This window comes from Serinus canaria, chromosome 2, assembly GCF_022539315.1.
Source record: "Serinus canaria isolate serCan28SL12 chromosome 2, serCan2020, whole genome shotgun sequence".
NCBI lineage: Eukaryota > Metazoa > Chordata > Aves > Passeriformes > Fringillidae > Serinus > Serinus canaria.
In genome coordinates, this window is record NC_066315.1 from 80,175,588 (window position 1) to 80,191,570 (window position 15,983).

Here is a 15,983-nt window from a genome sequence, read left to right on the forward strand (position 1 = left end):
CAAGAAAGCATATGAATATTCTTCAAGAAAACGCATCAGCAAACACACCACGGATGCTAAATGTCTCAGTTATCAATACTGAAGTCTAAAACCTTTGCAGTGTCTTCAATGTCTGCATCACACACATCATAGTGTATTACAGTGTTTGGGTGCATCTTTCCTTCTAAACTCCTTAGATAAAAAATAAATGAAAGGTGGAGTAAAGGCAATGATGTGGAGCCTGCTGCAGACTGCCTCTCTGCATGATCTGTCCCCACCCCTTCCGTTCGGGATGACTCTTGAGTGAAGCCTCTCCTCCTCACTTCCCAATCCCAAAATCTGCAGAAGAGTTGAAGAGCACCTGAAAACTGGATGGGAAGCACCAGGAGCAAAACTGTCAGCAAGAACTGGTTTTCTTCTTTTTCTGTTTAGAGAAATCTAGCTGCTGTCTCACTGAGCAGAAGAAGTGAGCTGGGCTGAAACAGGATCCTGCACTCCAGGTATGTGAGGGCAAACTGGTCCATGCAGACTGAATTGACAGCAGAAAAGCATAACTACTTTTATCTGTGCTGAAAGGGAAAATCTGATATTGCTAAGCAAGTTGATATAGCTCTTTGAAAAGGCATGAAACAAATGAAGCAAAATTAACAAAACCTACTCCTTTAAAGAGAGACTATTATTTTGTTTTCAGTAAAAAATGCACAAAGACAAGTATCAAGGGGCAGATTAGATGAAGATAAAGGCTGTCAACTTTGGGAAAGACTAAATTTCATTTTGAGTCTTTGCTACAAACTGTGGTACAGCAAGAGTTCTGAGGACACTGATAATTTATGTACATCAAGTATCAAGTTCACATTAAAGGACTATAATATTTTTTCACCCTTATGGTAATGAATTTCCATTCTTTTCCTGGTTTGGTCCACTGAGCTCTTAGCATTGAAATGAAATGCTGCTGTAGCTTAAAATGTTATCACTCGACCCGGGAAAAGGGCAGAGATGTCACATCTTGGCATCAATAGTTCAAGGTCCTGCCAAACAGCACAGCACTTTGAGATCACGTGCTCATACTCACTTTCTGAGAAGTGGAGATTGTCCTTAGCAGAATCTTTGCCTCTGTTTAACCTGATTGTTTTAAAAAATATTTTTAACCTCACTTTTCAAGTAGAGATTTGCTTTTTCCTGACGAAAACTAAGACTCAGCAGAATGTAACCATGTAATTTGCTGCTCCTAAAAATGCAGTAGTTTGGGTCTGTCGTACCACCTTTTGTGGAGCCCACCTTTGTGTTGTGTCAATAACTCTCCTCAGTTTTTAAGTCACTTGCATGAAAGCTGAGTGATACCAAGACACCCAAGGAAGGGCAGGACCACAGGAGAGAAGGAGAAGGTGTAAGAAGCCTTTCTCTTAAGGAGCAGTAGGATATCACAAGACTCATCAATATCTGTGGTTTCCCCCATGAGCAGCAGTAACTTTTCCCCCTGTTCCCAGCAGACCCTGCACCTCCTCTGTGCTGCAGCACAGTGATGAGGAGCGGGACATAAAGGCGAGATGCTGCTGGCTTGGAGCTGTGCCATGGGGAAAGCAGGAAAAGGAAAAGTGTAATGGATGAAATTGGTGGGAAGAGGGAATGAGGTGAGACTGGAAAAGTAGGAAATATCCTGGCGTGTTGCTTTGCCACACCACATTGCGTGGGACAAAGCAGGCGGGAGTAAATAAATCTTCTGACTGAACAGGATCCCATCAAACTTCTAAGCAGTTCAGGTGTGGCTGACTATTTACTAACGTTCTCTGCTGCCTAGTGCCTGGAAAGGAGCCAGCTGGCCCGGCCTCAGTCAGCACAGGCCAAAGAAATGGTTTCTGGGAAGCAACCAATGGAGAGGGAGTAGGCTGGTTCACAACTATTGCACAGCTTAGTGCCTCCTAAGCAACACTTCCTTGAAGGGGACACAGGTTGTGTCCTTCACAGCAAAATACCACAGTGGAGTAAGACTGTGGCTGCTATCTCAGAAGGCAGCAGTGTTAGCTATCTTTGGGATTGCCTGCAGCTTCTCCAAGCAGCCTCCTGTACTTCAACCAGCTCATTCACCTTAGGTTATAAAAAAGAGAGGTAGGAAGCACTTTTGTATGAACAGACCTCTCTCAAGCATTTTCAGGCATTTCAGGAATTATGGGGGGGCTTAAACTAGGAGATAATCTCCCATGTGTGACACACCTTCCACTTTCATATAATGCCAAAACAATGGAGGTCTTAATCCTGAAGATTAGGCTACTTCGTGCTTCCTAGAACCAAGCCTGACAGATGTTGAGAAAGGTGGGATGAAAATTACACATGTAATCAATTCTCATTTATCAGCACAGGGGATTACTGATGATGAAAGATCATCCATCTCGTGGATTTATCTGAAAGAGCTTGATTAGAGTAGTAAAGCCATGTCTGCCCAGTTCTTGTATGTCTACACCACTATTAGCCAGGGTTATGGTTGTAATCAAGCATATTTGCTCAAACTCAGTGCTGGCCCTGCCAGATCTGATGACAGCAGCCCCAGGCTTGGGAGAGGATGGGGAAGAACATTGTCTCTGCACTATGCATTAAGGAGCATTTAATAAGTTTAAATGCATATAAAATTTGGGTTATCTTGGGTATAAAGCAGTCTAAATGCATATAAAATATGGATCCTTTTATTGTGCCAGAGTGAATCATGCAAACTGGGAAGTGTTGTGCAGGGCATAAGCAAGTGGTGAGTCTCTGTGGCATCAACTCTGTTCTTCAGTCTGTCTGTACATGGTTCCAAATGTGCCTGCATTGCCTAGGCAAAATTCCCCATTGCTCTGTGAAATATAGCCCTCTGCTGCTCTTGTTAATGGAGGGCTGAGGAAGGCATGTATTTTTGGGGGAATTTGCTGCCCTTCCATGAAGATTAGATAGTTTTATGAAGTACACGTTACAACGCAAACTAAAATAATAAGTTGATGTAGAAATGATGAAGTGGAGACAGTCATAGTGTAGGTGCCTGTGTACTGCACGCCCAAGGACAGTCTCAAAGTCAGTACAAAGTCAGTATATGGCTAGGAAGTGCTACTATTATCACTGCCCCTGCAGACTTAATTGGGTTCCTTGTACAGATGCATTGTAACACCACTTTTAATTACAGGATCACAATCTACTTCTCGCACAGAGTCCATTCCAAGCTCCTGACACAGAGAGTCAGAGCAACTTTTGACTTTAATCTGTCTAGTACATCTACTGGCTCATTGTCTCTAATTGCTACTTTTGCAGAAGGGACAAAACCATATACTCAAATATTCTGAATGAGGCTTGCACATAAGCTTGTTTTCTTGCAATCCCTCTCAAGGGCATAGGGGCACATGGCACTGGAATCTAGTTTACAAATCCATACTGCAGCCTTTCACTAACTGTGCCCTGTACTCCTGCTCTCAGAAGAGCTGTGATGCTGCCACAGAAAGCACAGATGAGCTACCAGGCACCAGCACCAAGAGAAGCACTGAACACTTCAATGCAGCAGTTGAGTGCTGTGGTCCTTGCAAACAGTTCAGAGGAACCAGCACAGGATTCCCCATGAGGACACGGGTGATGGCCCCACGCCTCAGGAGACAGTGACATGGGAAGCCATAATGCTTCACACCAGCGCTGACAAAGCCACCTGGCAGCAAAACAAATGTGACATGAGTGTCAAGACCTACATGTCCAGGTTGTCTGTAGTTTGATAACTTTGATTTTTGTATTTCTCTTTATTCTCAGCTTAATAACATAGTAGACGAAGAGGCATTCTGCACTGGAACATTACTTTTGCTTGTTTCTACTTTCTTCATAGAAGGATGTCAATGTTATTTACAGAAGTTGTTAAACTACTTTTGGAAGATCATATTTGCCTTTTTGCCCTAAATGATTTTTGTTAACAAATTATTTTTACATTCTTGCTATGTTCTTCTTCTTCTTCTTTTTTTTTTTTTTTTTTTTTTTAGGTTTTCAAATGGCTGATCCTTTTCTATATAATACTGGAGAAAGGTCTCACTATGGGTGCCTTGGCCATGAAGTACAAATTGATTACCTTAAGGCATATGTTTGTAGACCATCTTTTTCCACGGACAAAGCTGTGATTGTGGCTCATGATGTGTTTGGATGGCAGTTCCCAGACATTAGATACATAGTCGATTTGATAGCAGGTCATGGATATATGTAAGCAACTTTCTTTCCTACCTTCCCCTTAAATGCACTGATAGACCACCAAGCCCAATGCTAGGCATAGCATATTATGTTTCCAACAGACATAAGACAACCATACCACTTCAGTCTGAGCCAATACAAAAGAAAATGGACAAAATATTTCCATGGAGCCACCAAAGATGCTAAAACTGACTCAGGAAAAAATGGCTAGCTGAGCACAAGGGCACAAGGAGTCTTGAAGTGCCTGTGCTTGTGCTTATGAAGCATCATGGGTTGTCCAAAGAGAAACAGTGGTATCTGTTTTAAGTTGTATAAGCTTTTCAGAACCAAACCTTTTGAACATTTGCTTTACCTGGTAACAGCAAAGAGGTATATATGTGTTTATATGGAATCAGGAGGTTTGTTTAATCCCCTTATTTTTGTACTAAGTGTGTCTAAGAAAATAATAAGGAAACAATTTGTGTCTTTGTTTTCCATACAAAGACATTTACTTTTAGCTAGCTGATTACCAGAACAGGACAAGTAAAACATGACTGAGACAGTGATCATGTAGACATGTACCCTGGACTAGAAGATATTAAGAGACTTTTAGATATGCACAGTTTTAATGAAAATTGACTGAATTCCATATCTCACACAGAACCATTTGCCCAGACTTCTTCAAGGGGACAAAACCCTGGACATCTACTGATCATTGGGCTGACTTTCCTGACTGGATGAAAAATCATGATCCTATGAAAGTAGACAAGTAAGATACATATTTGTACTTGAACTTTAGGAAGCATCTAGCAAACAAAGAGAATTTATGTGAAATGTTAGAAATGGCACCTCACAGCAGGGCAAGCTGCTGCCCAACCACAGTTTCTTCTTCTGGATGATTCTTCTGTGGTTCTGGGCACTGTCTTGGCTGGGATTTGAAAAGGATCATCTGTTCTGCCCATCACTCTGCTTATTGTCCCCATCTTGTGTTCCTGAGCCCTTTTCCGACTATTTTATGCAGGCCACAAAGTCTCACAGTGTTTCACAGGCTACAAAATACCCAGCACTCTCACCCACTAGTGCTGATTCTGCCCTCAGTTCCTCAAGATAAAGAGGAAAATTCTTCTACAACTGCAGATGTTATCTGCCAGCTGTCACATGCCCATCTTGCTTTCTGCCTTGCAGATTATGATGGATACGAATGAGATTCTCCTGAGCAGCACTACATAAAAATTTGCTAGACTGACCAAAACCCAAGACACATCTGATCAACTGTGCTGTTTTTTTCACTGTGAAATAGAGGGATCATTATCTGTATAACTTAACAGTGCCTGTAACAAGGTTTCCCTGAATTATGGGAGGCATTGCTGTTTCTTCAGCATCTCTCACCACAGCTCAACACTTCAGATGATAGGGAGGCAATGGTGACACCCTATTACTCAGCTACCATCCTGCAAGCCACAAGTATTCTTCTGACCCTGTCCAGACATTCAGCAGCCAGTCTATCTTCAATGTCTCTCAGCAAAGATTTTGACAATAAAATTCAGAAGCTGTGACCAAATTTTTTAAGACACAAATTACTAACAACTATAAAAAATCCCCCTCCAAAGAGGAGCAGATATATGGGCACTGTCTTAAAAAATTAAGATCTCAGGACATGCCTTTGATGTCTTCTGAGGGATCACTTGTAGATGAACATTCCAGTTCAGATCCATTGGTCTTTTAGAGAGCATGGAACCCAACATATCCATGGCTTTCTTAGTATCCTTTCTGAGAGAGAAACCAAATCTGAGAGAGCATGGCCAGAGGCCCAGGACACAATGTCCTCTTCATGTCACTGTCACACTGGGGTTTTTTTGGTCAGCCTAACCAAACCTGAATGACCACACAACTCTACCTAATATTCGAAAATGCAGTTAATAGTTTATGAACTCTCCATTTAAGCTTAATTTAAAACTCTTTAGGTAATGAAGAAGATAAAATTATTGAGACCTCAGAGGTCAGCAATTTTTAAAAAACTTGCTTGTTCTTATCTACAATGAAAATATTCTTCATGGTTTTTTTTCATTGCACCTCATGAAAAAGTTATTTTTTAAACATTGTAGTTACTGACAATGTAATTTGAGTTAATGTCATTTTAGCGTAACATTCTTGCACGTAGGTTTGGTAAGATATTTTAGTATTAGCTCATATAACAAGAATGACAGGAAAAATCTTTATCTAAATAGGTGAGCTCTGTAGAGATAGTACAATGAAGCTTATCTACTCCTACAGTCCATAATGCAAGATATTGTTCTACTTGCAGATATGTCTTGTCTTTAGTTGTCCTGTCCTAGACAAAGTGATTCAAATAAAAATTTACTAATTTTGAAAACAAAGGAGCAGGTGACAATTCAGGTAAGTATTTAAGTGCCTACACCTGTACTTCTTTAAACTAGGACCAGAGATGTTACCTCTCATTTAATAATAGAAGCCACTGCTCTAGCCTGAAATGTGCTTTTTAAAGTAATCTCTGTTTTAAACAATTGAAGGTGCAGACACAGAAAAAATACCATGTATGTCTTTTAATTTACTTCTTAAATTGTCAAGTATTGGCTCTGCAATAGATTCCTTAGTTTACTTTTCTTTATATGTCTTAGGGAAGCTGATGTTGTCTTGAAGTATCTAAAGGAACAGTGCGGTGCAAAGAAGATTGGTATCGTTGGGTTTTCCTGGGGTGGAATGGCAGTACATCACTTGATGCTGAAAAATCCTCAATTAGCCGCTGGGGTGTCCCTCTATGGTAGTGTAGAACACATGAAAACTTACTTGGGTTCACATGACTGTGCATTGTTTGTAATTCTACTTATTGCTTTGTAACAATTTCTAGAAATACTCAACTCAAAGGTGAGTTGTAGATTTTAATTATGGTTATTTCAGCCATAAGCTATATTGGTATAAAAATATTAAGGATACTGTAAACAAACAAAAAAATTAATTCCTTGTTTTAGGAGAGCAGGGAAAGATGCTTTCCAAATGCTTATTCTCCATCCACATAGCCAATGTCCTGATCTAAGTAATGTACCTAATGTTTAAATCTAAATAGAAATGGTCTCTTTTGATTTGCCATTTATCTCGCAGTAATGCTAACCTCACTAATGGACTGTTTCTCAAAACATTACAGGAATAGTTAGAGACTCTGAAGAAAGATACAGTTTACTAAATCCCACATTTTTCATTTTTGGTGAGAAAGACCACACCATTTCTTTGGATCAGGTAAGATGTTGTTCTGGAAAGACTTTTTTTCCCATCGTTCATTTATTCTACACAGAAATCCTTGTTAGAAACTATTTTCACATACAAAAAATAGACAGGTTGGATGGTTCTGTTTATAGTTCAACTTCCCCTCTATCTTGTTTAGGTGATTCAAAGCTTCTTTTTTGAGGTAAGAAATACAGTAAAGAACAGTCATCAGTCTCTGAGTGGTTAGATAAGCAGAGTGTGAAATTGGGCAGGGATATCCAACTTAGTATGAGCCAAGCATCTCAAAAACTTGTATACTACTGTGATGGGTGAGAAATCAGGTAGCTAAACCACTGAATTTGGACACTGAATGGAAAAAAAGAAGTCTTTTCAGCTTAATAACTGAACTTTCTGATGATGGGGAGCCATGAATAAATGCTTTTGCTACAAGAATTCAAAATTACCTGTGTCAAAAAAGTGGGCATGAACTTTAGCTGAGACAACAACAACTCATAGACTCGAATGTTTTGACTCCTGGCTGCCATCTATGTTCTGATATAACCCCTTCTGTAACCATATGTCAGAGGCTGGATAAATATATGGGTAGGAAACTGGTGCCCTCTTCTGTGCATAAATTCTTTTTCTTCAGTGACAAGGATAACATACCACCTGCAGCACAGCTTGGCTTTAGGGTAGGGTCTGACTGGAGAACCAGCAGTGTGCTCTGGGAATGCAGAAGTCATGCAATATTTACTTCTAACTGCTTTAGTCAGCATATTCATCTCTACCTCATATGTGTCTCCTCTGCAGAGGAAAACAAATCCTTCACCCTCTGTCCTCATTTTATGGTGAACATGCTTTTCTCCCCGGGGCACAATTTTGGCAAATGCATTTTTTATGTCATGTGTTACTGAAATCACTCCCTTTTCTCCTGAAGCTTTCTTTCTGTGCAGACTGTACCAGTAAAAATTCCTGCATTAAACAAAAAACAACCCTCAAATACATCATTTTCTGTATTGAAAAAAAGGGCTGCATGAAAAAACCCCAAACCAAACCAACAAAAAACCCTGAAATAAATTACAATACTTTCTCTAATCTGCACAATGGGTAGAAGTAAGCTTTCAGGGCAAATAAGTGCTCATTCTTCTATTTTCTGACTTTTAGTGGAAAAAAGCACAAAGTGTACCAGCAAATGTATATGGGTACATGAACACGTTGTTAGTACTTTGTCTGCAAACTAATCACCAAACATTGTGCAATAGCAATGTCTTTTGGTTGTTCAGTTAACAAAAGGAAAAAAAAGCCCTCCATGTTTTCTGAAATGCTGTTACTAAGTCTATCAAAATGTTTTAGACTGATGGTCACTCAGGTTTAGGGTCTATGCTCTCTCAAGATCAGAGTTCGAGTGCAAGTTACAAGGCTGAGAGTCTGACCAGAAACACACCCGTTCCTTTATGGCAATGAGATTTACCAAACCATCTTTGCTTAACTGTTGAGGCTGTTAGACTCACCCATACTTAAAAAAAAAGTGTCAGTCTTATACCTAAAGAGGCATTTTCTCTATGAGAAACAGCAAATTTGGCAAACTTAAAAAAATCCCATAATGTAATGGAATTTTTTTTTTTTTAACAGATCTTCTTGTTGGAGGACAAGCTGAAACAGTATTGTAAAGTTCCATATAAAATTAAAGTTTATCCTGGGCAAGTTCATGGGTTTGCACAACTGAAGCCAGAGGATATGAAACCTGATGACAAACCTTATATTGAAGAAGCTAGAAGGGATATGATTGATTGGATCAAAATGTTTGTTTGACAATAGCAGAAAGAAATGTTAGGCTTCAAGATCAGTGACTGATTTGAGAGAAGAAAACAGTCAAGGGAAACTGATCTCATTTTGAAAGTTGTCATAAACTAAAATAGGAACATTTTAATTTATAGCTTTAAATTATTTTTGACAATATTTACAGAAGATTGTGAAATAAAAGTCAGACTAAAGGATGATTAGGCATTAAAAAGTCTTTTGAAGTTTTCTTGCATTTTATTTGCTTCATTATTTTACATTATGACCTTGATACTCATGATAGTGCTCATCCCTTTTTCTTTGCTAGTAAGCATGACTTCATCATGACTTTACTTGAGTAATTTCAGGCTTTATTTTGGTATGATGATTGGTGGTCATTGGTTCACATGGAAGTACCCTTGGTTTGCATACAGATATTTTCTTTCATTACCTACAAAGTATTTTTCTTTTTCTGCTGGGCAGAATTCCCCATGCAGGAAACAAGCACTTGGCTATACTAAGGAGTTAGGAAGAAATTATGCTCTTAGGTGGCACCCTCCAGGTATTCCCTTGGCAATATTCAGAAGGGTATTTCTGGTATTCCTTCATCAACATCAAGGAAAAACATCAACAGTCTCTCCTGTGGAAGTATCCAGACATGAACGCTGCAGAAACAGCAGGTTTTACGTCATGGTGAAATTATGGTGATCAGGCACAGGGCTCATGCAATCCTGATTAAGTTTTTTGTTTCACATTATATCCTTGTTCCTCTCTCAAGTTCTTCCCCTTTATCACCCTCATAGCCTCCTAACAACATAATATAAAAAAAAAAAAAAAAAGCATCCCCATGTACACTCTACCTTTGTTTATTTTTTGAGTTTCATTGCTTTGGTAATGACTTTGTAATTAATGTCTGCTCAGACATTCTCTAAGGAACCCATCACCCTTTTTATTTTCTGCATTTGTCAGTTTCTCACCTTGTCACCTTGTTAATGTTGCCATAAGTTAAGGCTAGTAAGCTACATTGATATGACTTTCCCTTTGATATCAGGCAGCCTGGCAGCTTCACACATTGTTATCCTGTCAGTGTAACTATATGGTCACGGCATGCTGGTTGCCCAAACATCTCAGCAGACCGAGTATGTAAACAATACTTGCTTGATGAGTCTCTTAAAAGGGCTTTTTTATGTACTCTGAGTTAGATGCATGGGAGAAATACCAACAAGATATTTTCAAGAGGCCAAAATAAAAAAAACTTCACTGGCATCTATAGAAAATCAGAGAACTTTGGCAAAAAGTTTAGAGCAGCATTCTATCAACATAAAACATCTCACTAAGTGTTATTCACTTGTCTATTCAACTTATCAAACTACGAACCCCTCTAATCTTAAATTATTCAAAACTCCAAGAAGAGGGAATTAGAAGAAGAAAGAGACAAAAAAAGACATATAAAAGAACAAGTATAGCTACCATTCCTAGTTCCAGCAGTGTTCAGTCTCTCACAGTTGCATGCCAGCTGTATTAATGCATTTAATTATTTCAGAGTCCTTATTCAATATGTCAGTAGCTGGTCCTGTTTAATTACAGGAAAGGTGCCATTTCTGTGTATGAGGTCCTGATTTTTGATAATTATTCCTTCTGACATGAGCAGGAGCTTCTCTAGCACTCTGTTGCTTGCAAAAGAGCTGACATTGCAGTACCCCTTTCCTTGCACCTTCTATTACAGCCAGACACAGTTTGATCCATATGCAATCATCTTGTGTGGGTGTGTAAAGAAGTATCACTACTGTGCCATAAGAAATCTGGAGAACCTTTATGGAATAGAACACTGACAGTGAAAGCTCGGATTTGTCAGCAGTTGCCTTGCCTTGCCTTGCTTTGCCTTGCTTTGCCAGGGAAGTGTCTCTTAAGACTATTTGCTGCCTTCATCTTTGGTGAAGATGGTGAGCTATCTCTGGGTAACCATGTGCCACTGTCACAAAAATTATATTGTGGCACCACTTCAGATGGAAAATATTTATATCCATGAACATAACTAATAAGGGAATCTATGCTGCTTATTTCCCAAGTCTGAGGTACAGCTTTGCAGTCAATAAGTTTTCAGGTGGAAGAAGAAAGACGGATTTTTTTTTTTTTTTGTGTGTGTGTGTGTGTGTAAATAAGGGCATTTTAAGGTATGCAAACACAGTAATTTTTCTTTTCAGTTGTATTGGGGACCTTGAAATCCATGACACAAGTGGTTATCTCTTAAACTCAGGGACTGACAAAATTACACAATCAAGGTCACTGCTGTACATTAAAATGTACACTGTAAGGTACAGTGCAATACATGTATCATCACTGTGACTTGCTCCTTTGCCATCCAAAAAATGCTGGAACTGAGACTCTTTTGTTCTTCCAGTACTAATAAACAAGCCTGGTCTACTGGCTTGTTGTGCATGGCGAAGAGTTAGGACTGAAGACATTAATTATTTATGTAATACTTGCACTTAGTCCATAGTCACGCAGGGGATTGTTAGATTTGTTTTCCTTTAGATTCGCTACATTCAAGCACTTTAGCTTTTGCTTTTTAATTCTTAGGGACAGCATAGAAAATGAATGCTCAAATTTTCCGGACAAACTAGGAACAGAATGTTTTCCAAAGGCAAAGGAGATGAATGTGCCTGAGATGACTGAAAAATGGGTGCAATACAGACATGCCTAGATCACAGTCCTAGGACTAAGCAGGCTTAATTTGCTGCAAAAAGGCCACACAGGTCCTGAAATGCTCCTGACTTGCCCTGGGAAGATGGTGGCTGGCAGTGTGTTGACACAAATAAATAACATACTAGACCTAGCCAATGGCTGCCTTCATGGTTCTCAGGAATGAAGGAAGGCATCAGAAGCAGGTTGTGGGCCAAAATAACCTTGGGACCACCAAGATGGCAAGAGGGCTGGAGCACCTTTCCTGTGGAGACAGGGTGAGAGAGTTGGGATTGTCTGGCCTGAGGGGCTGCCTCCATCTTCACCCTCCACGGCTGCAGTGGAGAAGGTCATGTTGGGAGGGCACAGCAGAAGGTGAGGAGGCAGCAGGCACTAATGAACCATGGAGCTCTGAGATGCTTCATGGGGCAACCTCCCCAGAGAAGTGACAGAATCTCCCTCTTTGGAGAGGTTCAAGACCTTCAGGGTGAGCGAAACTTTGAGTGGTGTTGTCTTGTCCTGGCCCATGGGAGATTGGACAAGGTGAGTTCCAAGGGCACCTTCAGCCTTCAACCTCCCCTGATCCCTAAAATCCCCATGATGACCTGACCTGGTGCTTTCAGTACAAGTCTGTTACCCGTGTCCCCAGAGGGTATCTCTGGGTCCCCAGATGATATCCCCACAGCTGTATCTTATGTTGCCAAAGATTGAGGCCCCCGTCCCACAATGTTTCCACGTGTGCCAAGGAGAGCTCCAGGCCTTTGGCACCACTCCTGTACCTACACAACCTCGGAAAAATTCTCCAAGTGAATGGCTTTGTGAAGGCAGCACCAAACACTATGTTGTTTTTGTAGGAGACAAAGGACAAGGGTGATGAAGGTCTTGAAAATAGCAATTTGAGGGAGCTGTAAAAGCAGTGTCTGCTGTAGTTTGTCCTGAAGTGAAAAATGCTGGTTGCATTATTGGTGTTAAAACCTGTTGGAAGTGGGATAGAAACTGCTATCCCAAGTACTTCTCATCTTCTTAAAAAATAGCATTCAGTGGGGAGCCTCTTTATTTGACACTTGTCCCTATGATCCAGGTGTTGTGGGTGTGGGATAGCATGTGTGGGATGCAGCCACATGTTGTGTAAACAGATTTTATAGGAGAGATGTGAAAGCCTGCTTGTACTCTTCTCCAAAGGCACCGAGACGTGGGTCATCAGGGCTGGCACAGGGTGTCTCCAGCTATTCTGGGCATCCAGCTTCTCCTGCTGCTCACAGCATGTGGCCACATGCGCCATGGCCTCTGGGGTGCCTGAGAAATTGTTCCTTGGGTTGGTTGGTTGGTTGATCTCACTGGTGGTGGACGCCCTGACCTCATCTCTGCTCACCCTCCTCTTTTCTCATTGCCGTTCTTCAGTGAGCAGGTAAAGAGTTTGCAGGTAGTACGCAAAAGTGCCCTTCAGGTCTTTCTTTAAAAGCTGTATTGAGGCAGGATGCCTCATACCTACAGGAACTGGAGGAAGGTTTGCCTTGAGAGAAGGAAATGAGGTCGGTTTTGCACTTCTCAGCCCAGACATAACTCCGGTTTAGGCGAGATGTGCTGCAGTTGGTTATCACAGCTTGTTTTCAGCATTAACAGCACCGTGGTTAACAGCTTCACAGCCAGACCATACTAGCTCCAGGAAATGTCCACAAGATGGGGCCCCTTTCCTTGACAGCCACCAAAAAGACTTTTAGGGACTTTGGCTCTAATTACAGTAATCAACACTCTGAATGGTCCCTGTCAAATCCTGCAGTAAAAGTACACCAGTGTCAGAGGAAACCTGGCTTCCCAGTAAGTGGAAGCTGTAGCAAGCAAAGTTGTTGAATGTTGTCTCTGCACGCAGCAAGGCACCAGCCTGTTGGGGTGTGATAAAAGGCAGAATGTCATCTCCTCATTAGGAGTCTGTAGTTATTCAGAGAAAACCCTGGTTTGTCATACAGCATCATCACACTACTGAATATTTATCAGTTTATCTCCTGTATGTAGCAAAATCAAATTACCTTGGGATATCATTAAAGCTTGATAAGCCAATAAGTTGGAAGATGCATGATTTGAATTTTAACCCAAGGGTATTCTCTTTATGCTTGCTCATCATCAGCTAGATGAGCAAGACCTTTCTTTTTCCAACATAAGCAAGTATAAATAGAGTTACATTAAGCTGCTTAAAGAAATTTTAACTGTGGCAAACGGTATTAGTGCCAAAATGCTGAGTTAATCTCCTTGCAATTCTCTGTTAAACTTAATTGGCCAAATAGTGCAAAATCGCTTTAAAATTCCTCGGCAAACTAGAACTCAACTGAGAGGGGCAGCCCAAATATTTATCACTGGAAAAGTAGTATTCAAAGAATAGCAGCTGGTAAATCTGAATTTCTGCCATCCAAGCAGCACCAGTGCTCAGGTAGGAGAAACCTCTGCTACAGAATGAAGTATTGTGGAGACAGATTTGTGTCTGGCACTCCTGTGCTGCATGAGAAAATGGGGAGTAGCCACCTTGATGCCATAGAATAAAACTGGACAAGGATTGATGAGCAATGGGAAGAATAGATAGATGGATGAAGGAGGAGGCAGAGAAGCATTTCAAACTAGTTCTGTTTGGAGTCTTGTTATGTATTTCTGTGTTGATGCTATAGCCCCAGGCTCATTGCTGTGGGTGGGAGAACAGCATAGATGCTGTTATGCTCTGGCTGCAATATCAGGAGTTCACAGATAAGACTCTGCCCAAACTGGGTCTTACCCAAATTGTTTTGCTATTTGGTTTTATTTTCTAGAGAGGGTTTATGTGATAAATTAACCTTGAAACTGCTTTTAATACCATTTACTGCATTACAATTGTAGCAGAGAAATTGAAGAGGGATTATTGGAAGTGTATTTGAGTATCTATTTTAATTAGTCAGAAAATCTAGAATGGGATAAGTAACTAAAATAAGTAACAAAAAACAGTTCAGCGTTTAAGAGCACATTTGATTTTTATTGCCAGCATGCTGCATTTTACTTTAGTAGGGGACCAGCCAGACCAAGGAATATTGTTCCAGTACATGCATTTACATGGGAATAAGCAAACAGTTCCATTTTGATCAGTGAAGAGAGATAGCAGAGCAAGGTATTAAACAGCTTCTTAGACTAGGGTAAAATAAATGCCCTTTGTATGACTTAATACCCGTGAAGGAGAAGAGGAGGGATCACCAAATGTTAGTTTGCTTTAAAAAGATGCTACAGTGGCCTGTCTCCTGTTGAAAGATACAAGAAACCAAACTGAGCATGAGGATTTCATCTGAGAAGACCTCCTCGGTCATAAACTCTACAGAACCTTTCTTCACTTGAGGAGAAATGGACTGGTTTCCAGCTTGTCCTTTAAAATGCATACCTCTGGAGAAGTTCTGTATCTGTGCTGTATGAGGATGTGTTATGGGCACAGCACTGGTGTATGTATCTATTCCTCTGACCACTCAGTTCAGACTGCACAGTTTATAACTTTGCAAAGAAACCCTCTGCTGATTTACCTTCTTCAGTAGACTCATTAGAACCTTTAGAGATGCCAGTTAATGATGGGCTCCCTGGGAAAGGATTATGCATGGAGGAGGTACAAGAGACCAGCAAAGTGCATGGAAGCAGCAGCTTTGGAGTCCCTAAAAAGGAAGGGAAAGGGGACATACAGAATGAAAGCTTGAAGGGAATGATAGTCAGAAAAACAGCATGATGACAGTGGGGTCCCACAGGAGTTACAGCAAAAGGTTACCAGGTGCCAGTGTGTGAGGAGGAACTGTAAGACCACATGAGAGAAGTGGTGTGTGGGGACATCACATGGAAATGTAGCTATCACATGCTGAATTGCTCCAGGCACAGAGCTAGGGTTGGTGGACTGACACAAGCCCTTCCTCTGCCCTTAACACTCTCATGGGTTATGCTGACTGACCTGAAATTTATGAATATTTATGTCATAAACATGTCAACAGCCTGTTTACAATAAACACCTGGAATTTCCTTCCAACCTTGCCATACCAAGTGGATATCATTAGGTGTCTGGAGGGGGCTGGGGAGGACTGCATGAAGATTGACTCATAATCATAGCTCTTATTGCAGATAACAACTGGTTTGCATTTCTGCTTTCCTGCAGATTCCTAGATGGCTGA

At 40.7% G+C, this 15,983-nt stretch overlaps 1 protein-coding gene across 2 annotated transcripts; it reads left to right on the forward strand.

Moving 5' to 3' along the window:
- Window positions 1-249: 249 nt before the first annotated feature.
- LOC103822065 (carboxymethylenebutenolidase homolog) lies at window positions 250-9,394 on the forward strand. 2 transcript variants are annotated; one of them, XM_009097054.4, is made up of 6 exons: window positions 252-479; window positions 3,963-4,176; window positions 4,805-4,912; window positions 6,783-6,925; window positions 7,307-7,398; window positions 8,998-9,394. In XM_009097054.4, the coding sequence occupies exons 2-6, from the start codon at window positions 3,971-3,973 to the stop codon at window positions 9,175-9,177; spliced, it is 729 nt and encodes a 242-aa protein (XP_009095302.1). In that variant the 5' UTR covers window positions 252-479; window positions 3,963-3,970; the 3' UTR covers window positions 9,178-9,394. The 2 variants fall into 2 exon arrangements, with proteins under 2 accessions (XP_050827515.1, XP_009095302.1); XM_050971558.1 differs by lacking the exon at window positions 4,805-4,912 and having other exon boundaries at window positions 250-479.
- The last annotated feature ends 6,589 nt before the right edge of the window (window positions 9,395-15,983 follow it).